This window comes from Phacochoerus africanus, chromosome 5 (assembly GCF_016906955.1).
Source record: "Phacochoerus africanus isolate WHEZ1 chromosome 5, ROS_Pafr_v1, whole genome shotgun sequence".
Classification (NCBI taxonomy): Eukaryota; Metazoa; Chordata; class Mammalia; order Artiodactyla; family Suidae; genus Phacochoerus; species Phacochoerus africanus.
Window position 1 is genome coordinate 85,100,834 of NC_062548.1, and position 14,419 is coordinate 85,115,252.

At 37.8% G+C, this 14,419-nt stretch overlaps 1 protein-coding gene across 2 annotated transcripts in view; it reads right to left on the reverse strand.

The window, feature by feature from the left end:
* Window positions 1-14,419, reverse strand: part of SANBR (SANT and BTB domain regulator of CSR) — a 68,412-nt gene that overhangs the window by 42,541 nt on the left and 11,452 nt on the right. Inside the window, exons 3-7 of one of the 2 annotated variants that reach the window (XM_047782004.1) lie at window positions 9,486-9,672; window positions 8,465-8,558; window positions 5,018-5,256; window positions 3,485-3,543; window positions 1,662-1,822 (exon numbers count right to left, since the gene is read on the reverse strand). In XM_047782004.1, coding sequence (XP_047637960.1) covers window positions 1,662-1,822; window positions 3,485-3,543; window positions 5,018-5,256; window positions 8,465-8,558; window positions 9,486-9,672 — 740 coding nt within the window. Of the gene's footprint in view, window positions 1-1,661; window positions 1,823-3,484; window positions 3,544-5,017; window positions 5,257-8,464; window positions 8,559-9,485; window positions 9,673-14,419 lie in introns of those variants that run through there. The other variant, XM_047782005.1, reaches the window with a different exon arrangement.

Below are 14,419 nucleotides of genomic sequence, written 5' to 3' on the forward strand. Positions count from 1 at the left end.
CCATCAAAGAACTCCCTTATTCCCTTATTGATGACATTACCACTCACTTAGCTGCTCAACCTTAAAACCTGGTAATTATCCTAGAATACTCTGTCTTCCCATATCATTCCGTTTGAAAATGTGTCAAATTTTTCTAATAACATACTCTGAATCCATCTACTTCCTTTCAGCACCACTACTTCCACTTCAGTCTAAAGCCTTTCATCTCTCACCAGACCACTGCACCACACTTCTAGTAGGTTTGGCTTCTTATATCCTTATAGTCTATTCTACACATAGCAAGCATAATGAGTTTTTGTTTTTGTTTTTGTCTTTTTGCCTTTTCTAGGGCTGCTCCCTCGGCATATGGAGGTTCCCAGGCTAGGGGTCGAATTGGAGCTGCAGCTGCCGGCCTATGCCAGAGCCACAGCAACGCGGGATCCGAGCCGCATCTGCAACCTATACCACAGCTCAGGCAACGCTGGATCCTTAACCCACTGAGCAAGGCCAGAACCTGCAACCCCATGGTTCCTAGTCAGATTCGTTAACCACTGTGCCACGATGGGAACTCCGCATAATGAGCTTTTAAAAACAAGCAGAAATGCCACTCCTCTGCTTCCATTCCCACTTAGAATAAAGTATATACTCCTTGCTATGACCTAAGTAGCCCTTAACTGATATGACAACTATAAACCTCATCTCATACCACTCTTCCGCTTTACACTAAAGCCTGTCTTAATAATTTTTAATGTCATTCACCACCACAACCTGCTCATATGTGCCTTATATAAAGGAACTAATTTAATTACTAGGTTTTTTTGGCCATGCCTGCAGCACGTAGAAGTTCCCTTAAACACTAAGCCTTGGAGTTCCTGTGGTGGTGCAGTGAAAACAAGTCCAACTAGGAACCATGAGGTTGTGGGTTTGATCCCTAGCCTTGCTCAGTGGGTTGAGGATACAGCGTTGCCGTGAGCTGTGGTGTGGGTCACAAACATGGCTCAGATCTGGCGTTGCTGTGGCTGTAGTGTAGGCTGGCAGCTGTGGCTATGATTAGACCCCTAGTCTGGGAACCTCCATATGCCTCGGGTGCGGGCCTAAAAAGCCAAAAAGCCAAAAAAAAACCCCCACCAAAACCTGACTAGGCCTTAACCTGCTAGGCCACCAGGAACCTCTTTAATTACTAATTTGAGCCATCAGCTCAGGATATATTTTACTTCAATTAAAATAAAATGAGGCATTCCTGCTGTGGTGCAAGAAGATCAGTGGCATCTTGGGAGTGCTGGGACACAGATTCGATCCCCAGCCCAGCATAGTGGGTTAAGGATCTGGTGTTGCTGCAGCTATAGCTTAGGGTGCAACTGTGGCTCTGATTGGATCTGATCCCTGGCCCACATGCCACATGATGGCCAAAAGAGAAAAAATAAAATAAAAGTAAAATAAAATAAAACACTTCCCTTGTGGCACAGCATATTAAGGATCTGTCATTGTCACTGCAGTAACTCAGGTTACTGTTGTGGTGCAGGTTTGATCCCTGGCCAGGGGACTTCTATATGCTATAGGCCAAAAAAAAGTAAATATATTTCTAAATATATTCTAGAATAGAATTTTTACTAAAATGAAATAGAAATAATACATTTCTTTTAATAGGAACATGACTTTTAAAATTAAATTTAAAAAATTACCTCCTAAACTTATCTTTCTTGTCCTTTAAATCCTCAACTTCATTGTGTGTGAACAGATCAGCTATACGTGTAAGAAGATTTGCATTAATACAGTTCATGTTGCATGGTGTAGCTACTATGGCATTCATATTTTTGTGACAATACTGAATACACTGTTCAACCTGAAAAAAAAAGAGAGAATAGAAAATGAATGTTGAGTTCACTTGTGGCTCAGTGGGTTACAGATCTGGCACTGTCACTGCAGTGGCTTATGGATAATGTCACATCAATAATCCATGCGTTGCTAGCAATAACTGAGTTTTGCCTATTTGGGTTAACCTACACTGTTCCAAAGTGGTCCAGCAGGTCAATTTATAAAAACATACACATATAGCTGGAAAAATAATTTTCAAAGTTCTTAGAATATTTCAAACAACATGCAATGAATAACTTCCATGACTGTGGCAGGTATAAATCTTAGTCCACAAATTCAAGGGTAGAAGATCTATGACTTCTCATAACGAAACGTAGTGACAATTTTCAGTCTCCACATTTCTGAATGGCAGATAAATAATTTCAGTCACTTCTGGGCTTTCTCAGTTTCACTGTGCTTTCTCTCTGACTTTCTTCTTTCTCCAATGCAAGTGATATTTATTTACTTTTTTTTACTATTTTTTTTTTGGTCTTTTTAGGCCTGCACCCAAGGCATATGGAAGTTCCCAGGCTAGGGGTCTAATCAGAACTATAGCTGCTGGCCTACACCAGAGCCATAGCAACGCCAAATCTGAGCTGCGTCTTCAACCTACACCACAGATCAGGGCGACGCCAGATTCTTAACCCACTGAGTGAGGCCAGGGATCGAATCTGCAATCTCACACTTCCCAGTCAGATTTGTTTCTGCTGGGCTATGACAGGAACTCTGACATTTATTTGCTTTTGAAGTAGATTTGGGTTTGGAGGAGAAACACTGGTAACTACGTATTCTCTAAATATTTTGCTATGGCCTAGAAATCATCCTTTTGGGCTTAGATTTCAAAAATCAAAAGTTAGAGACTCTTCCAGTCTCTGCTTTTTTTTTTTCTGAAACCCTTCTCTGAAGCAATTAATACCAGCTAATGAAAGAGGATAGACTAAGGAGCAGATATACAGGGAACTAGTAAAATCTCAAACAAATAAACAAACTTCACATCTGTTAACACAGCAAAGGAACATTTTTCTCTGTGTAGTTTAACCAGAGGCTAAAAGCAAATACTCATTTAAAGTAAAACCACATGGAGTTCCCGTCGTGGCTCAGCAGAAATAAATGAACAGCTAACTGCCCCCTTGAGGATAAAATGCTTACTTTGATAGATAAATAGTAGCCTTAACCCCTTCCCAACAAAATGAAGTACCTCCAGGAGTTCCCTTCATGGCGCAGCAGAAACAAATCCAATCAGGAACCATGAGGTTGCGGGTTCGATCCCTGCCCTTGCTCATTCGGTTAAGGATCTGAAGTTGCCATGAGCTGTGGTGTAGGTCACAGACATGGCTCGGATCTGATGTTGCTGTAGCTGTGGCACAGGCCGGCAGCTACAGCACCAATTAGACCCTTATTCTAGGAACCTCCACATGCCGTGGGTGCAGCCCTAAAAAAAAAAAAAAGCCAATAAATAAATAAATAAAATGTTAATATCTTGCCAAAAAAAGTACCTCCAAACACTAGCAGTTTATTCTAATGGATTCACACTCTGGAATTAGTAACTACTTCAGTAACACACCTTAGAATTTTCTAGACACTTGAAGGAAAAATCAAATCATATGCTAAATCAAGCATAGAAGAGCTTGGATCTTTTATTAATACTTACCAGTGAATCCATTTTTAAAAACTCTGAAGAAATAAGAATTGAAATGACATTTCCTGGCTCTAAAAAAAAAGAAAAAAAATTAAATTCTCCTTCTGATTTGTTCTTCAATCTCTTTAGAACAGGCTCCTTCTCACCTTAAAAGAGGATGTTACTTAATAAGAACAATTTAATAAGGCCTTACTAAGGCTTATATACATGAAAAAAAGAAAATGTGATGTTAAAATTTAGGGTATAGAGAAAACATATAATAAATCTGCCCTGGAATTAGATTCATATCAAGCCTCCAAGACCCAAGATATGATATGTGCAAACTCTTCCTTAACTAAACCACAGAAAAAGACAGTTAAAAATGAGAATATAACGCATCACACAAAAATCACACTAAGAAAAAAATGTATAAATGATTAATGAGAGAGCTTGTTATTAGTGAAGTTACTTCAAAAGTGATTTTAATGCTTGTTATGAACAAATACTTAATTTAAAAGATTTTGAAAGACAATATAAAATTTACTATTGCAGAAATGCAAAACTGCTTCCTGAAGGCAGACTAAGTAAAACTTCACAGGCATGACCAGAGGAAAAGAAAACAAATTTTTAACCATTATAGTACTAAGATATCCTCCTCAATAAAATACTGCAGGAATTCCCTTGTGGCTCAGTGGGTTAAGGATCTGGCATTGTCACTGCAGCGGCTTGGGTCACTGATGTGGTGCAAGTTTAATCCCTGGCCTGGGAACTTACAGGTGCCGCAAACACAGCCAAAAAAAAAAAAAAAGACTATGAAGACAATGATTAAAATAAGTAATCCTAATCTTTCCTTAAACAAAAGTTCTAGATTAAAGATTCTCAAAGAGAAATGGTGAAGGTAGGAAGGAGTTGGTAAAAAAAGTTCCTCAGAAACTGTAACATAACCCATTCCAGTTAAGACCCAAGGTCTGGATGATGAGCGATTATGAGTTTTCTTAGAATAAAGATTGCTTTTATAGACTATCAAAAAGATGTATACTCAAATAATCAAGCATTAATGAAATTAGTAATTTTTACTGCCTCATCAAGATATTAAGTGCAATTGTATTTTCTCTTTTTTGCCCCTTTACTTGAGCATATGGTGTTGAAGAAGTTACCACCAATAAATTCAGTATGATGCTCTTTCCCTGATGTGTGCTAAAACTCCCTTTTACTCTCTATTACTTCTGCGCCAGCTAAACAAATGTCAACACAAGACAGAAAGACAAATAATACGCTGCATTATTAAGCAGATTCTCTTGACTTTGTGGATCCCCTAAAAGGACCTTTAGGACGCTAGTGGTCACTGTACCACACAATAAAAATAACTCATCTAGAGACCGACCCACTTGCCATAAATTCACTATAATTTACTAAAAAAGGATAAGGTGTTTCTTAAAAGGTGACTACAAATAGGAGCATAAATACTAATGTTCAAATAATTTTCCACATGTCATGTTTGGCTTGAAGCAACTACTAGCTAACACAAAAACTTCACTACAAAATAAATATTATATTGTCCTTTACCTAAAGTGGGCATCTCACAATCTTTATTCTCCTTAGTATTCCTTTTAACATATTTTATCAACCAGTTGAAAATATGAACGTCACAATGAACTGAAATGTCCACCTCTTCCCAGCGCTGGGCGTCCATAGACAAATATTCAGCAAAGTACTTCATTTCTGATATCAAAAGATCTCGTGGGCAAATAAAATCTTCTTTCAAGTTTTTTGCTTCATCACATACATGAATCACCATGTTTGGCCTTCATAAAAAATGTTACACAGAAACGAAATTATTAGTTTTAGAAGAGAAGCCAAAAATATTTACATTTATTGGAAGTAGGAAAATAAGATGTTTTTGAGGGTCTTAACCAAACATCAGTTTTATAGGATCTGACATTCAGAAGTTTTCATGTCTTGATAACCTGAGCTGTATTTGAAAATTATGACTAATTTTAGTTAAACTACTAACTTCAAATTATATGCTAATCACATTGTTTTTAAAAATACCAGTTCACAAAGAAAAATTAAACAATACATTCTTATTCTTGCGAAGGACATAAAATAGCACTTTTACATGATAATGGGTATGAGAAGATTAAACACCAAAATTTTAATAGTATTTAAAATACTATTATTTAATAGTTAATATTTATTAATATTTTATATTAATACTATATTAATACAAAATTTTGGTATTTAAAAGATTAAATACCAAAATTTTCTTACTATTATTGGGAAAAACAGTTAAATTATTCATTGAAGTATCAAAAAATTAGCATAGCTGCTTTGTTATTTTTAATAGCAAGAAAGTTTGTTTCTAGGCATTCAATAAGTAAAAATTAGTGAATGTGGTTAAAAAATTCTTAAGACTACACCATGCTTATTTACCTATTTAAGAAAAACTTAAGAGTAAGTTTAGATAATAAGGAAGATTCAAAAATTATATACTCCTTGAATTTATATGCCCTTGAAAATTATATCACCTCAAAAAGAAACACTAGTTGCTTCATGTCATTACAAAAAGAAGAGATTAGGTTTTCCTGTTGTGGCGCAGTGGAAACGAATCCGACTAGGAACCATGAGGTTGTGGGTTTGATCCCTGGCCTCGCTCAGTGGGTTAAAGATCCGGTGTTGCCATGAGCTGTTGTGTAGGTCTCAGATGTGGCTTGGATCCCGCGTTGCTGTGGCTGTGGAGTAGGCCGGTGGCTACAGCTCCAACTGGACCCCTAGCCTGGAAACCTCCATATGCTGATGGTGCGGCCATAGAAAAGACAAAAAGACAGAAAAAAAAGAAAAACAAACAAAAGGAAAAGATTAAACAGGAAAAGCTACACTCTCCTTCGATATGAATATAATGTGTTTCACCGAACTTCAAGTTTTTAATACAAAGAAATTAGATTTGAAATAAAATTGGCTATAGAAAAAGGATTAGAGATCAATGTTCTGTCAAAGTCAAAGGAATTCAAATAACTTTGCAAATTGTTCTTCCAGAGAAAGCATGGTCAAAATTAATCAGGTAATGGCTGATATAATGAAACATAAAATTGCTGTGGCTTTTTGGACCACAAAATAAAACACTAGATCATTCTAGTAAAAAAAAAAATTGACAAATTTTTGAGCCACACAAACCTATCAGCTAAAAATCTATGTGAATAAACTAAAATTCAGTAAACTATAATAGGGTGAATTTTTTTATTGTGGTAAAATATACCTAACATAAAATTTGCCACTTGCCTTCTTTTTATTTTTAGGGCTGCACCTGTAGCATATTTAAGTTCCCAGGATAGGGGTCGAATCAGCGCTGCTGCTGCCAGCTTACGCAAGAGCCATAGCAATGCCAGATCTGAGCCACATCTTTGACCTACGTCTCAGTTTGTAGCAATGCCAGATCCTTAACCCAATGAGTGAGGCCAGGGATCAAACCCTAGTCAGGTTCTTAACCTACTAAGCCATAAGGGAACTTCTCAAAAAGATAAATTTTTTTTTTTTTTGGCTTTTCTAGGGCCGCTCCCACGGCATGTGGAGGTTCCCAGGCTAGGGGTCTAATTGGAGCTGTAGCCACCGGCCTATGCCAGAGCCACAGCAACGAGGGATCTGAGCCGCGTCTGCAACCTACACCACAGCTCACGGCAACGCCAGATCCTTAACGCACTGGGCAAGGCCAGGGATTGAACCTACAACCTCATGGTTCCTATTCAGATTCATTAACCACCACGCCACGAGAGGAACTCCTCAAAAAGATAAATTTTTTATACTATGTGAATTATATATTAATAAAGCTGTTACAGGAATTCTAGCTGTGTTTCAGCAGTGACAAACCTGACTGACATCCATGAGGACGCAGGTTTGATCCCTGGCCTTGTTCAGCGGGCTAGGAATCCTGAGTTGCATGAGCTATGGTGTATATTGCAGATGTGGCTCAGATCCCACGGTGCTTTGACTATGGCTGACTGTGGCGTAGGTCAGCAGCTGCAGCTCCAATCTGACCACTCACCTGAGAACTTCCATATGCCATGGGTGTGGCCCTAAAAAAGCAAAATAAGTAAATGGAGTTCCCGTCGTGGCTCAAAATAAGTAAATAAATAAAGTTGTTATAAAAACTAACAAAATTGAAAATACACATAGGAACTTTCAGAGATGATGAAAATGTTAGCTTCATTTGGGTGATGGTAACATGATAAACCTATTTGTTAAAACTCATCAAAATGAATATTTAAAGTATGTGCAGTTATGTTAAATACATAAAACAATACAAAATTATCAAAGTGTGAATTATATTGAAAGATATAATCTAATTTTTAAATGTTTCAGTAATGAGTTATCATGTTCAAACAGTCCTTTTTTTTTTGGTTTTTAGGGCCATAACCACGGCATATGGAAGTTCCCAGGCTAGGCGTGAAATCAGAGCTGCAGCTGCCAGCCTGCACCACAGCCACAGCATCAGCAGATGTGAGCCCTGTCTGCCACCTACATCATAGCTCACGGCAACACTGGATCCTTAACCCACTGAGTGAGGCCAGGGATTGAACCCAAGTCCTCATGGACTTAGTTGGGTTCATTAACTGCTGCGCCACAACGAGAACTTCCCAAACAGTTCTTAAAATACATACGGTTTCTTTAATAAAGCTGGATAACTAATGGCAGAGATTTTTCTTTGGGTTTTAAAATTTACTTTTTAAAATTTTATGTTAATATATATTATTTCTAATATTTATGAGATGAGGATGAATTTTTAAAGTGGTAAACTGTTGTCCAATTTATAAGTAATATGAATGAGATATGTTTAGCTATCAAGCAATTGTTTATAGTTTAACACGTGAACTACACTGATTTCAACTGTTTCAGCAGTTGTATCATGAGAAATTCCTAAATTATGGTAACTGATATATACAATCACCAATCATGTATTTTATAATTTAAAGATGATATTCATATTAAATCTTATCTAGCAAAGAACCAGCCTCCTACCCTTCAGATTCTTCAGTCTTTTCTCCACCATTATGAGTAGTACAATTTTCACTTTCTGAAGAACAATTCCTTGTGGAAGCTATACTATGTCTTCCTTAAATACAGAAACAAACACATACAAAAACAAAGCGGGGAGGTTAGCATTTCTAGCTGAGAATGGGTTTTTACTTATTGAATGGTTATACTATAAATGCATGGTTTTAAGACTAGTTAAAGGTACTTTGTCAGGGGCCTTAGTATTTCTAAAGGTAAATGGAAGAAATAGTATAAGAAAAGGACCACAACTTGCTACCATTACAACGAAGGTTTAAAAAATTCTGACATGAGGGACACACAAGTTTTGAAGCCATGAGTCCACTATGTTCCCCTTTGCCTGGCAAAGCAATTAAGCTATTCTTTTCTCCTCCACTCCACGCCCCCTACCCCAAATACTGAAATGATGCATAGGCATAGGGATCAAATGTTCAAAAACCTGCAAAATAGTTTTCTCTTCCTGAAGCAAATTCTTCTATCAATACTCTGCTACTACTGAGTCTAAAATAATTCAATACACTGTGAAGATTTCTAAAACCAGTTATTATTTTCAACATAATTGTGGAAGGTATCTCTACTACCCTGCTGCTGTGTCATCTGAAGCTCCTATTGATTTCAATAACGGGGAGCTGTAAAAACAATAACATGAGAGACAAGCAAGATCCTCTCAGTTAAAAAGGTTTAAGCAAAAGGTATAGATCCAATCTCTTTAAAATTTACAACATAGCTAGGCTAGCAGGCTGGAGTAGTATATTTTGATATAGTAAAAAACTTTTTTGGTAATAATTTGACTTGTATATTAACATTCACTTTTTTTTTTCAAATATAGCAAAGATAAATTTCTGAAGTTCAGGAAAATACAAATACTAGTAGATTTTTCTATTAAGGTTTCTCTTAGCCTTTAAATAAAGAAAAGTCGACTGGAATGCATAATATTTTGCAGAATTATCATAAGGAGAAGCACTGCATTTTGTTTTTAAAACCTTACCTGTTCTAGAAACTGCATCTTGACCAAGTGGAGTCTCCTGAAATTCTCCCTGTGTGTCCAGAAGTGAGGATTTGATATATGAGGCTAATGTTTCAATAGGACTCTCTCCAGCAGCCATTAGGGGACTATACTGGTTGTCCACAGGTGAGCTTCCACTGCTCTTCAGTTCATCAAACCTCTTTGCACACTGTAATGACATAAAGGAAGGAAATGCAGGTGTGGGGAGGCCTTTAAATAATTTTTATAGGAGTTCCCATCATGGTGCAGTGGAAATGAATCCAACTAGGAACCATGAGGTTTCGAGCTCAATCCCTGGCCTCGCTCAGTGGGTTGGAGATCCAGCGTTTCCGTGGGCTGTGGTGCAGGCCCGATTAGACCCCTAGCCTGAGAGCCTCCATATGCCATGGGTGTGGCCCTAAAAAGCAAAAAAAAAACAAAAACAAAAAAAGTGAATACTAATCTGCTGGGTAACAGAAAATTAGCATATATTTCAATACACAAAAGCCTCTAGTTTTTTTTTTTAATTTAGGGTAGGTTTTTTTAAATATGTTTTAACTCAAAGGCGTAATATATTTAAGCTCATCTAAAAAAATGAAGAATGGCTTTATAGACCATATTTCGCCATGGTCTACATCAGACAATTTTAATAATTTAAAAACTTGGCTTTTATTTTTACATTAAGTTACCACCAGGAACAAAACCAAATTCTGACCTTCAGTGGAAAGCAAATCAAAAAGTATCTAATTTGTGACACTAGATTTTTTTTAATTAAAAAAATTTTTTTATTAGAGTACAGCTGTTACACTGTTGTGTCAATTTCTGCTGTATAGCACAGTGACCCAGGCATGCATATATATACATTCTTTTTCTCATATTATTTCCATCGTGATCTATCCCAAGAGAATGGAGACACTAGATTTTTTTTATTAGAATAATGAGTCTTTGGAGTTCCCTGATAGCCTAGCGGTTAAGGATTCAGCATTGTCACTGTTGTGGTTCAGGTTCAATCCCTGGCCTAGGAACTTCTGCATGCAGCCAGGAGAGGCCAAAAACAGGAAAAAAAAAAAAAGTCTTTGTTCTTACTAACAGTAAGGTTCACCTTGTACAAAATACTGTAGTAACATTTTATGGCCATGTATTTGGGCATAGTTTGTTCTAGCACAGTGTTTTCTCTTAACCCACTGTTAGTCATGGAGTCAATTCAGAAGATCCAAATTAGGAATTGGAAAAAAAAATAAAATGCAAGAGATTAGAAAATACTGAGTACATTAAGCATAGTATGGCTAAGCAGTCCTTCACGAAAATGTTGTCTCTAAATGTTCTTGTATTTAAGCAAAATTTACATCCTATCTATGTGCAAAAGAATGAGGTTGGACTCCCCCATCTCGCACCATACACAAAATTAGCTGGAAACCAGAGTTCCTGTCATGGTGCAGCGGAAACGAATCTGACTAGGGATCATGAGGTTTCCAGTTCAATCCCTGACCTCACTCAGTGAGTTAAGGATCCGGTGTTGCTGTGAGCTTTGGTGTAGGTCACAGACATGGCTTGGATTCTGTGTTGCTGTGGCTCTGGCATAGGCTGGCAGCTGTAGCTCCAATTAGGCCCTGGCCTGGGAACCTCCACATGCCACAGGTATGGCCCTAAAAAAAAAAAAAAGACAACAACAACAGGCAAAAAAATAATTAGCTGCAAACAGACCAAATACTAAATATAAGAGCTTCAACTATAAAATTATTAGATGAAAATACAGGTAAAAATCTTCATGACTTTGGATTAGATGATAGCTTCCTGGATATAAGAGTAAAAGCATAAGTGAAAAGAAAAATTAGAAAAACTAGACTTCATCAAAATGTAAAAGGAGGAGTTCCCGTCGTGGCGCAGTGGTTAACGAACCCGACTAGGAACCATGAGGTTGCGGGTTCCGTCCCTGCCCATGCTCAGTGGGTTAACGATCCGGCGTTGCCGTGAGCTGTGGTGTAGGTTGCAGACGCGGCTTGGATCCCGCGTTGCTGTGGCTCTGGCGTAGGCCGGTGGCTACAGCTCCGATTCGACCCCTAGCCTGGGAACCTCCATATGTCGTGGGAGCGGCCCAAGAAATAGCAACAACAACAACAACAACAAAAGACAAAAAATAAATAAATAGATAAATAAATAAATAAATAAAATGTAAAAGGACATTATCAAGAAAATGCAAAGATAGAGTTCCCATCGTGGCTCACTGGTTAATGAACCCAACTAGCATCCATGAGGATGTGGGTTTGATCCCTGGCCTTGCTCAGTGGGTTAAGGATCTGGGTGTTGCTATGAGCTGTGGTGTAGGCTGGAGGCTATAGCTCAGATTCAACCCCTAGCCTGGGAAGGTCCATATGCCCTGGGTGCAGCCCTAAAAAGACAAAAGACAAAACAAAAACAAAAACAATGAAAAGATAACCTATAAAATAGGAAAAAATATTTGCCAATTACATATCTGACAAGGGATTTGTAAACAGAATATATAAAGAACTCTTGCTACTCAATGATAAAAAGACAGCCCAACTGAAAAATGGGCAAAGGATCTGAATAGATATTTCTTCAAAGAAGCTCTACAAATGGCCTATAAACATAGTAAAAGAGGCTCAATGCCATTAACCATTAGAAAAATGCAAATCAAAATCACAATGAGTTAACAATTCATACCCACTAGGAGGTGCGTATTAAAAAAAGACATAATAAAAGTGTTGGCAAGGATGTGGGGAAACTGGAACCCTCAAACACTGCTGGCAGGAATGTAAAACAGTATAGTCACTTTGGAAAAAATTCAATTTATGATTTCAGCTAAGGTAAATGCAGAGTTCCCCTTGTGGCTCAGCAGAAACAAATCTGACTAGTATCCATGAAGATGCCCAAAAAAGCAAAAAAAAAGAGGAAAATACAGGTGACTGTATTATACATAACCTTCAGGTGAGAAAAATTTTCTAAACATGACAAAAAAGGAAGACATCAAAGTAAAAGATTCATGAATTTTAACAAAAACTTTTTTTTTTTTTTTTGCTTTTTAGGGCTGCACCCGAGGCATATGAAAGCTCCCAGGCTAGTGGTTAAATCAAAGTTGCAGCTGCCAGCCTACATCACAGCCACAGGAGATCCAAGCCATGTCAGCGACCTACACACAGCTAACAGCAACGCTGGATCTTTAGCCCACTGAGCCAGGCCAGGGATCAAACCCTTGTTCTCATGGATACTAGCCAGTTTTGTTATTGCTGAGCTGCAACAGGAATTCTTGATTTTAACATAAACTTTTAAACACTTGTATACAAGAAATTATAGTAACTTATAGGTTGAAAACAAACTGAGAAAAATAAGCTAAATTAATGGTTACTGTATTTAATAGAAAAGTTATATAAATCAACTATACTTCCATAAATTTTTAAAAAATATATGACTTTTAAAAAAAGATATGGAAATGCTATAAAATTGGATTGTGATGATCATTGTACAACTATAAACATAACAACATTCATTTTAAAAAAAAGATACATTTTGAAGTAACAGTAAGGGAGATGGGATTAAGATGTTGGAGTAGGACTGGAGCTTAGTTTATAAAACAGCCACAAAATTACAACCAACTGCTGAACAACCTTCAGCAAAATAGGCTGGAAACTATAAAAAAAAAAAATCCTACTCCCATAGACAAAAGAAAGCCACATTAAGACAGGAGAAGGAGTGATTATGTGACGCAAGCAACCTCATACCCACTTTGTGAGCAGCCCACAGACTGAAAAGTAACTATATTGCAGAGGCTTAGCCATAGGAGTGAGAGTCCTGAGCCCCAGGTCAGGGTCCCATGCCTGGGGACCTAGCACTGGGAGGAGGAGCCCTCAGAGCACTTGGCAGTGGGGGCCAGCGGGGCTTGTATGGTAGAGCCTTGTGGGACTGGGGTAAATAGAGACTCCACTCTTGAAAGGTGCACACAGGCTTTCATGTGCACTGGATCCCAGGTCAAAGCAAGGACTCCATAGGAATCTGAGTCAGACCTGCCTACAGTTCTTGGAGGATATGCTGCAAAAACAGGGTGACTGTAGCTCACTGTGGGGGAAGAACACTGGAGGCAAAGATCTCAGGAATAATCATCAGTATGAACCCCTCTAGAGGTGGCCATTTTGTAAAAACCTGGCCCCATCCATTAAGTCTGAGAAGTCCCAAGCCAAACAACAAATCAAGTGGGAACACAGCCCCACCCATCAGTAAACAGGTTGCCTAAAGACCTCCAAAGCACAGAGCCACCTCTAAGCACACCCAGAGACAAAGCCCCACCCACCAGAAGGATAAGAATCAGCTCCACCTACCAGTGGGCAGGCACCACTCCTTCCCATAAGGATACAAAATTAATACACAGAAACTGACAGCATTTCTATATACTAACAACAAAAGATTGGAATAAGAAATTAGGGAAACAATCCCATTTACCATCACATCAATAATAATAAAATACTTAAGAATAAACTTACCTAGAGACAAAAGACCTGTACTCTGAAAACTATAAGACACTGATGAAAGAAATTAAAGATGACACAAACAGATGGAAAGACATACCATGCTCTTGGATTGGAAGAATCAATATTGTCAAAATGACTACACTACCTAAGGCAATCTATAGATTCAATGCAATCCCTATCAAATTACCAAGGATACTTTTCACAGAACTAGTACAAAATATTTTTAAGTTTGTTTGGAAGCACAAAAGACACAGAATAGCCAAAGCTATCCTGAGAAAGAAAAATGGAGCTGAAGGAATCAGGCTCCCTGATTTCAGATTATACTACAAAGCTACAGTCATCAAAACAGTATGGTACTGGCACAAAAAAACAGAAATACAGATCAGTGGAACAGGACAAAGCCCAGAATTAAACCCATGTACCTAAGGTCAACTAATCTATGACAAAGAAGGCAAG